Genomic DNA, 10,363 nt, shown 5'->3' with positions numbered 1-10,363 from the left:
CATCCCAATCTAACAATCAAATTGAAGTATTAAATTAAACTTTGCCAACTCTACTTCGAGTTATCATTAAGCAAAATTCGATGACAAAGGAGAAGTGTTTGCCACATGTTAAATTTACGTACAACTGGAGTGTGCATCCTACTACTCGATTTTCTCCTTTTGAGATAGTGTATGGCTTGTAAATCTTATGGAAAAAAATAAGGTTGAATTTGTTCATCGACTTCATAAGAAGGTTCGAAATAATATTGAAAAGAGGATGGAACAATATGTAAACCAAGCCAACAATGGTTAAAAAAAAGTTGTATTTGAACTAGGAGATTAGGTTTGGGTACATATGTGAAAGGAACAGTTTCCAACCTAACGGAGGTATAAATTACTTCCAAGAAGAGATGGTCCTTTTCAAGTTTTGGAGAAAATTAATGATAATTATTACAAGATTGATCTTCCAAGTGAGTATAATGTCAGTAAAAGTTGTAACATGCTTGATTTATTTTAATTTTATGCAAATGACAATTTGAGGATAAATCTTTTCGAAGAAGGAGGGGATGATATGAGCATGGGAATGAAATATATTTTTGAGAGATATCTCTTAAGTTCTTGAGAACATCATTACTCGAACTTATCAAGACTTGTCTTGTAGCATTCATCCTTATTTTTATACCTTCAGTTCTTATTTCCGTATAAACAATGGGTCAGGGTTTTTTATCTAACTATTGGTTCACGAGTTTATCAAATATAAAATAGGTCATATTCGGTCATAACGTTGGTTATTTTCTTGTATAAACTTTTAGGTTTGAGTCCAATATTATTATTTATCCTTTTTAATTATTGTCACTATTTTCTTATCTTTCTTTTGTTATCATTACCTATTAGAAATGATCGGGCACTCAAGTGATCTTGTAATTCTCCTAACAATTACGAGCTCACATCAATAAGTTTGTAAAGTTAATCGCACAAAAATCCAATCCTTTCATTCATATTCTCTTTTTTCTTCATACACACACTTGGGTAGCTATGGTTTTTATTCTTTTCAAGTGTTATATCATTATGTGAGTTTTATCATTGTAATATCTTCCTTTGATAGGTATCTTTAATTATTGTTCTTATATCTCATCTTTATAAAAGGTTGCTTAACATTTTTGGGAAGAAAATATTAAGAGAACTAGCTCTATCTGGTCAAGTGAAAAAATAGTTTTTGGTAAATGTTAGACCTTGTCCTCAAAAGGTTCAAATGTAGTAAATTTGAGAAGTCATTAGTTGTAGTAAGCTAAGGTAGTGGAGGTAGGCAATTAGGTTTGAACCACTATAAATTCACGAGTCTTCTCTTTTGCCATATTCCTTTAAAGTTTTTAAAATAGTAATTCACCCTCCTCTTGGTGATAATCGAGCTTAATAATTGGTATTAGAGCTTGATAACTAATACCAGTATAACAAACAAGAGAAAATATTATCACAAGTTCAAGATGGAAGTAAGAAACTAAGAAGTTTGTATCATGGCATTAGAGTAAAATTCTACCATATTGGGACAAGGCCATTCCACTGTAAGGCATCAATTATTCAGTGGCACCTATTACTCATATTGGAGGACAATTTGCTATACTTGTATTTTTTTTAACAAATTGGTTTAATAAAATATCTATTAATTATATTAATACCTATTTATATTGTCCTTAGTGGATTTTGCGTACAAAGCAAAATGAAAGCAAATATTGGCTAACTAATTATCTAACGTTTAACTAATTGTAACACCCCGAATCCAACGAGAAGGGTCAGCCCGAATCCAGTAAGCTACATTAGCCACTAAAGTGATTCTCCGTTAACTTTCAACCTATCTCCCAACATACCACTTACTAACAACAAATAATGTTTTAAGTTAAAACACATCAGCAAATACAAATCCACATAAGAGGTAGCATGTGAGCTTTCAAAACCGCAAAGGAAAAGTTCGCATGTCTTCAAAATAATCCAAGTATGCATGATAAAAGACAACATAAGTTCATATAACACATACAAAATGAGTTCACATAAAATTACGGGTTCGCAATCAATATAGGTTCACACATAACAACCTAGACTAAGTTCGCCTAACAAATATACGAGTTCACGATACAGCCTAAACATGTATTCACATAAGTCATAAGTTCAGCTTACAGTAGTTTGCATACAAACAGGCTTCGTAACTAAGGGTTAATCATGCAAAGTTTCGCAAATAGAGAATTCACATACAACAGTTCGCATACTTATATCAGGTTCACTAATTTTAAGATAATGGTACATAGGGGTTTGCATGCATATGGCGTCACAAACCTATTGAGATCACCAAAAAACAAAAAAGACTTCATAAATAAGCTGGCGTGCATCAGATATTAACATATACTTTTAGCAAATTTAAAAAAAGACAACATGGTACACATGAGTATATAAATAAGTATTAAACTTTATTCATACTAAGATGAAATTAATAACAAAGGTCCAACTTAATGGTTAGAAAATTTTAAAACTTAAACTTAAAAGAAATTTTTTCAACAACAGAGTCAGTTTGTAATAAGACTAAGTCTGCATAAAAATAAACCCCATCATATTTTTCTCAAGTTTGCCAATATCTAATCAGGGGTGAGTCTCGTCAAGTTATCTACCTTGCCACTTCCATTCGCGACCTACTTACCTACGAAGTAAGAGAGGAGTGGGTGAGTTCATTGCAAACTCATTGAATAATTAAGAACCAATAGAGTATGCTTAAAAAAGAGTGTAAAACAAAAAGAAGACTTAGTTTGGAAATTGTTTTACGTGTTGGGTTAATGGTGAGGTTGCGAGACTCAATTTGCAGGCCTATATGCCAGAAAACATAAGTTTGTAAAAATAATTTCACATGTGCTTAAAATCATACTTAAAAACTTAACTTGTGCCATGTTTGAGAATAGAACTTATATAGCATGAAACATGCTCACATACTTGTCTTATCAGAATAACAGAGAAAAATAGAATATGTAACACCTCAAAATGACTCATAAAGTCTTTATAACATGTCCCATAAGTGTAGTGTGACACTCTATTGTACACCAACATGTCCTAGTGAATGGAGCATAGCTCGACATTCCCTTATCTCTCCACATGTCCTAGACTCTTAATGCCCAAAATCAAATATACTTATAGGTGAGTACTCTCCATCCTTTGGTATACCAACATATCCAACATAAGGCTCACAAAAGGAGCTCGTGCTGAGACATATCACAGAGAGCTCACATAGGGAGCTTACTTGAAAGCACTTATATAGAGCTCGCACAAAAGCTCGTGAAAACACAGTTTATAAAAATATACTTTTAAAAATATTCATAAAAACATAGGCTCACATAGAAGTTTTGCATAAAACTTTAGCTTTAAATAAATATTTCAAAATCGTATTTTAAAGGCAGAGCTTCGGAGCTAGAAAATAGGGTTTTGCAGAAAAACTTACTTTTGAAACTTAGTTTTAAAAATTATTTTCTTGAAAATCATATTGATAAACCGTAATTTATACATATTTTTACCCCATGTTTAACGCATTTTATGGATGATTTCCCATTAAAATTGGTGAATTCGATGTTCCTAATGCTTTAAGTTCATGTTTTATACTTAGGAGATCATAGGAGAGCGAAAGGAACAAGAAACGAGCCAAAAATGGAGAAAATAGGCTAAAGTACGAAATCAACACGGCCTGGACCTCCTCACACGGGCATACCACACGGCCATGTCAATTTGGTAGGCTCGAGCATGGCCTGAAGTAATCACACACGGACGTGTCCCTACCGAGCCCAAGTTGAGTCCAATTCGAAAAAGGCTAATTTTGAGGGCTCTTAGGCATTTTAAAGCCTATAAATACACCCTAGAGGAGGAAGAAAGGAAGCACACAAAATAGGGATTAAGAAATTACTCCAAGGAAGCCGATTGATCCATTTTAGAAGCCGAATTCACCATCAAGACTGAAGATCTCTCCTTAATTTCCCCTTCAGGAGTTTTGGGTTTTCTTTATGTTTTGTATTCTTTATTATTCTGAGATGTTTTCTTATTTAGTTATGAACTAAAACCCCTAAATACTTAAGGAGAATGAAACCTAAGACAAATATTGTCATTATTTTCTTAATTGTATGATAAATATTTAACTTGTTCTTAATTATGTGTTCTTAATTCTTGTTTTGATATCCCAGGATACTGATTCAAGATAAGGTCTTATACAGAGGAGGAATAGACCTTGTCTAAGAGTACATTTGTCATAATTAAGCGGAGTTGTTTGTGCGTCTAGACATAGGGTGACAAGATTTTGCCGAATTAGGGTGAAACCTAATAAGGGGATCCATAGATCGAGTTAATGCAACCCTAGGGTGTTAATTAGAGAAATGTCTCAATCATTCAATCTAGGGATTAGACATTATTAGTCTTGAATAGGGATAATAACATAACTTAGGGATCTCTACGGAACAAGTTAAGTGAATAAATCGTCCGATTCGGAGCCATAATAACAAGTACAGTCTATGTGGATTTTTCCTTAGGAATTGTCTTAAGTCAATCGATTTTCCCAAGACAATTCTATTTTCTATGAGCTCTTAGTTTAGATAATTAGTTAGTTAAAACAAAACATCTTTATTCTTAGGCTAGATAATAAGAAGACAGTCATTACTAGTACTTTTAGTTCCTTTGGGTTCGACAATCCGGTCTTGCTAAAGCTATACTACTGTTTGATAGGGACACTTGCCTACATCGCGATAATAGTCAGTTTCAAGAACGATTAATTATAAATATTTTAAAACCTATCACGAAATCATGCGATCAAGTTTTTGGCGCCGTTGCAGGGGAACTAAGATATTAGGAACGCTCAATTTTTATTACTTTAGCCATTTATTTTTCTTGCAATTTAATCTTATTTTATTTTTATTATTTATTAATTTATTTTTTTCTTTCTCTTGGCATGTTTTTTATAGTTTATGACTAGAAGAAACCCGTCAGGACCACTACTTTTTGATGAAGAAATTGATCGTACAGTTCACAGAAACCAAAGAGAAATAATGAGAAGCTTAAGATACACAGAGAACGAGCAAAAGGACGATACTCAACCCCCAACCAAAGAGATGGCTGAAAACCAAGATAATCAGTTACCTCATGTAATTGCGGTTAATCAAAATCCTGCTCCACGCACTATATATGATTATGCTAAACCTTGTTTAACAGGACTGAATCGAGCATAGTTAGACCTACTGTAGCTGCAAATACTTTTGAACTAAAACCTAACACAATTCAAATGATACAGTAATTTGTTCAGTTTGATGGTTTGCAGGATGAGGATCCCAACACTCATTTAGCAAACTTCTTGGAATTATGTGGTATATTTAAAATCAATGGCTCGGTTGTTTCCCTTTTCATTTAGGAACAGAGCTAAACAGTGGTTGAACTCGTTATCATGAGAATCAATCACTACTTGGGAACAAATGACTTAAAAATTTCTATTAAAAGATTTTTCGCTGGCTAAAATAGCCAAATTAGTTAATGATATATCTTCGTTTGTGTAGATGGACTTAGAAACTCTTTACGATACATAAGAGAGATACAAGTACTTACTGAGAAGGTGCCCTCACCATGGGTTACCACTTTGGCTACAGGTTCAAACGTTCCATAATGGCCTAAATCCTTCGACTCGGCAAATGGTTGACACAGCTACTAGTGGAACCATCAATAATAAAACACCTAAAGATGCTTATGAGTTTATATAGAAGATGTCACTGAATAACTATCAGTGGCAAGTCATGAGGACAAAACCAACGAAAACAGTCGGTGTTTATAACATTGATTCGGTCACCATGCTCTCTAATCAGGTAGAACTCTTGAATAAGAAAATTGATGGTTTTCTTAGTTCTTTACAGGTTCACCCAGTAGTGCAGTGCGAAGTAAGTGGAGGTGGAACAAGCCATTCGGAATACCAATCTTATGGCCACAACATGGATAACGAGCAGTTAAATTACATGGGTAATAATCCTCAATCTCAAAACAATCCATATAGTAACACTTATAATGCAGGTTGGAGGAACCACCCCAATTTCTCATGGGGCGGTCAAGGAAATCAAAGACCGCAACATCCTCCCGGCTACCAACAACCGCCCTACCAATAGGAGAAGAAGCCAAACCTTGAAGAGATGCTTTCAAAGTTTATATCGGTGTTAGAAACTCGTTTTCAGAATACCGAGACAACACTTAAGAATTAACAAGCATCGATCCAAAGGCTCAAAACTTAGATAGGCCAGCTTTCTAAACTAATCTCCGAACGACCACAAGGTAGCCTGCTAAGTAATACTGAACCCAACCTAAGGGAACAACTCAACATAATTAATATTCAAGATGACGAATGAGTCGTTGAGCCTAAACCAGAACCGAGGCAAAAAATTGTGGTAAACAAAGGTCAAGGTGAAGTAAGTCATAATAAAAACAAATCTGTGAATGTCGAATATGAACCTCATGTTCCATACCCCAACGATACAAGGAAAGACCACTTAGATAAACAATTTAGTAAATTCTTTAAACTTTTAAAAAATTACACATTAACTTACCGTTTATTGAGGCTCTATTACCTCATGTTCCATAACCCTAAACGCAATGAAATTTTTAAAGAAACTTTTAGCAAATAAGTGGGAGTTGGACGAGACATCGCATATAGAGCTAAATGCAGTGTGCTCAGCTATTCTGCAAAATAAGCTACCGAACAAATTAAAAGATTCAGGGAATTTTATAATTCCTTGCTTAATTGGTAGTTTAAATGTTAATAATGCATTAGCTGATTTAATGGCTAGTATTAACGTCATGCCCTACAAAATGTTTAAGCAATTAGGTCTCGGGAAACCCAAACAGATTAGGATGAGCATTCAATTAGTAGATAAAACTATAAGATTCCCTAAAGGTATTATTGAAGATGTGCTAGTTAAAATCGATAAATTCATATTTTCCATGGACTTCATTGTTCTAGACATAGAAGAGGATAGTAGCACCCCTCTAATTCTAGGAAGGCCTTTTTTAGCAACTGCTAAAACAATCACTGATGTTGGCACAGGTGAACTCACACTCTGTGTAGGAGACGAAACAATCGCCCTTCAAACTCACAATTCTGGCAATACATTGAAAGTTGAAGGTGATCGTTTAACCCATTCTACTAAAACTGACAATATAGTACAACTTACTTTGCAGGAAATGAGTCTGAAGGAAGTACATGAGTCATTCTCAAGCAATAGTAGAAGACCTACTCATGAAGAATGTAGGCTACAAATAGAGGAGCTAGATGAATGGCGAACACATAAACCGAGAAAACACGATTAACCAAAACTACGCCAGAACAAGCTCGATACCTTTCCAAATCAACTTAAGGTTGGAGATAAAATCTTACTAGATACCACAGATCCTCACATTGTCACTACCAGACTAAATGAAGAAATTCCTCTTACGGTACTTAGTATTTTTCCATTCGGTACAGTTGAGGTAAGTCACCCCAAGTTTGACACTTTTAAGGTAAACAACACCCGTTTAAAACCTTATTTTGATGAGATTGATAGTAGGAATGAGGAGTATAAACTCCTTGAACCACCATGACCATTCAACGGAGAGGTAAGTCGAGCTTAGACTATAAATAAGCGCTTCTCGAGAGGCAACCCAAGCACTAATTGTATTAACTTCTTTAAAATTTAGTCTTTAACACCTAACTTACTAACGGAGCTCTTGAATATAGGTTTTCCACAGAGACACGACCAAGCACACGGGCATCCTTAGGGCCGTGTGAAAATAGGAAAAATATTTCCTTAAATACAGGCTACGATAAAACGCCATGGCCGTGTGACATAGTCGTGGTTGAGCCTGTCAAAACAACACGGGCGTGCGACACGCCCGTGTGGAAAAATCGTGCATGAACCTGTTAAAACAGCACGGGTGTGTGACACGCCCGTGTCTAGCACCCGTGGTCAAACTTGTTAGATTGACACGGGCGTGGATCTTCATACACGGGCGTGAGAGAAGCAAACAATACCAGACATGGCCGTGCGACCCGGCTGTGTGCACCCACACGCTCAAGGTACACGGGCATGAGACGAATTTCAGACGCGCCCAAATAAGAAAAACGCGAAACACATGGGCAAAAATTGGGGAACACGGGCGTGTGCCCTGGCTGTGTGACCCAAAATCTATAAATACCCTGCGCTATTCACTTTCTTCCCCATTCAAAAACCCTAACCCTAGCCGTTGCAAGTCCACACGGCCTCCTCGCCACGTCCGTGCGCCACTCTTAACTTTATTCTCATCGCCCAGTCTCTTCCCTTTAGCGTTTGTTTACTCATTTCTCTTTTATTTCACTAATTTATAATGCTATTTATTATAGTAATCTATATTTTTTATGTTATTTTCATCTTTTTATCACACAAATTTCATTTATAGAACAAGTTATCATCTTTTTCATGCTCAGATTCTTACTTATTACATGATTTCTCTACTTCATTTAATTAGTTAGAAGTGAAATAATCATGCTTTTTGTGTTGACAATTCTATTCATTCATATAGTATGTTGCATTCCATTTTTTGTCATTTTTACTTATATCACCATGCTATTGCCACAAGAGTATGGTATTGAACTTATTGTTTTAAGTTAGTTTTAGTAGTTGTGGCCTAAAATTATGTTTTTTATTTAAAATTTGTCTTCGTTTTACTTTGACCACTCATCAAGATGACTTGATGATTCTAATCGCAGGTAGCATATCATCTTCACGTGGTAAAAAGGCTGCTGTTGCTGCTTCGAAGAAGAGGAAAGAAGCATCATCTTCTACGGGTCCAACTACGAAAATTCGTCACCCTCTCCTGCAGTTCCCTCGACATCCCCAAGAAGAACTTTTCTAAATACTTCGGGCCTGACCTTTAATTGTGGGCCGCTGCATTGACTGGGTTACCGTAGAACAAGTTCAGTTGACTGATGCGATTCGGGCCCTCCTAACCACCGACCATTGGGAGCTATTCTTTGGGATCATCTAGCCAACATACCTCAAGATCACGATAAACTATACTCACTGTTCCATCTTCAGACCATAATGACGAGTTACGATGATCTCGGCAGGGTCCAATTTTGCCTAGGCGGGTTAGTCTGCCAACTCAGGGTTTTAAAATTCAGTACAGCGCTAGGTTTATGTACGAAAGAATTCAAGGAGAAGATTGACTTACATGCTCTCAACCGCCACATCCATCGTTCTCCTTCACGGTACTGGGATGCATTAGTACTAGGTGGGGACACCTACCATCCTAGCCGATCCAAGGCATCGACTTTCCCTCCATCTCTGAGGTACCTACACCCCATTTTGGCTCACACGATTACAGGACAGCGAGAGAGCACTGGCGTCATCAATACTCATGACACCTACTTTTTATGGTATATGTAGCACGGACACGTCATCGACCTTGCCTATTTCATCGCCCTCGCGATTCAACACCAGACAGAGCGGGATCGGAAGGGGGTCATCTCCATTGGCCCCTACGTTACTTGGTTGGCTCGACACTTCGGGCTCTTCAGCACCGTAGCCCAAGAATCATTCTTAACCCTCATTGGCTAGATGTCTCCACAAAGCATCTCGAGCATGCTTAGCATGAAGATGATCAAAAAGCACCGAGGCACATACCCTCTTCAATATCGTCTTGCCCAATCTACCGAGGAGGAGGCCTACGATGACTTTCTTGATATGTCCCTCCACAGCACGAGGACCCACCGACTCAGCCACCACCACCCTCTCGTCCAGTTCATGCGGTGGCTTCATATGCTGACATCTCTGAGCGCCTCACTCAATTCGAGCAGCAGTGTTTTCAACGATTTGACAACATTGATGCTACTCTACAGCAGATTTGTCAGCACCTCCATATCTCATTGTCAGTCCCACATCGCTAACCATCCAGCAATGAAGATGTTTAAAAACATTTATTTATTATTTATGTTTTTAATTTTTATTAAAAGTACTTTTTATTTTTATTAGATTTTAGAATTTTATTTTAATTTTAAATTTCGGTTATTTCTTTATGAGTAATTATTCTTCCTAATATCCCCTAAAAATTTCCTGATTTTATCACAGCTATTTAGAGCTCTTAAGCTCATCATCGCATAGGAACTAAAAAACTCCACTGGGGAATGTTCTCCACGACTGCCATGTCTTGATCGACCACGACCATAGCTACCGCTAGATATAATATTCTTTTAGCGCATGAATTATAGACTAATGAACCTCTACCACCGTCGGAGTATCCTCCTCCACTTTCGCACTGATTACTCTCTAAAACTCCAGTTCGAGGAATTCATCATACATGAAGTTTCACTTCTCTCCCTATCTTA

At 36.6% G+C, this 10,363-nt stretch overlaps 1 protein-coding gene across 1 annotated transcript; it reads left to right on the top strand.

The window, feature by feature from the left end:
- Positions 1–8,585: 8,585 nt before the first annotated feature.
- On the top strand, positions 8,586–10,043 carry LOC121229696 (uncharacterized). Its single transcript, XM_041114527.1, has 2 exons — positions 8,586–9,328; positions 9,426–10,043. The coding sequence occupies exons 1-2, from the start codon at positions 9,081–9,083 to the stop codon at positions 9,562–9,564; spliced, it is 387 nt and encodes a 128-aa protein (XP_040970461.1). The 5' UTR covers positions 8,586–9,080; the 3' UTR covers positions 9,565–10,043.
- Positions 10,044–10,363: the final 320 nt, after the last annotated feature.

The sequence above is a fragment of the Gossypium hirsutum genome, chromosome A05, assembly GCF_007990345.1.
Source record: "Gossypium hirsutum isolate 1008001.06 chromosome A05, Gossypium_hirsutum_v2.1, whole genome shotgun sequence".
NCBI classification, from domain to species: domain Eukaryota; kingdom Viridiplantae; phylum Streptophyta; class Magnoliopsida; order Malvales; family Malvaceae; genus Gossypium; species Gossypium hirsutum.
The sequence above is the reverse complement of the archived record's forward strand: the minus strand, read 5'-3'. Positions and strand labels throughout refer to the sequence as shown.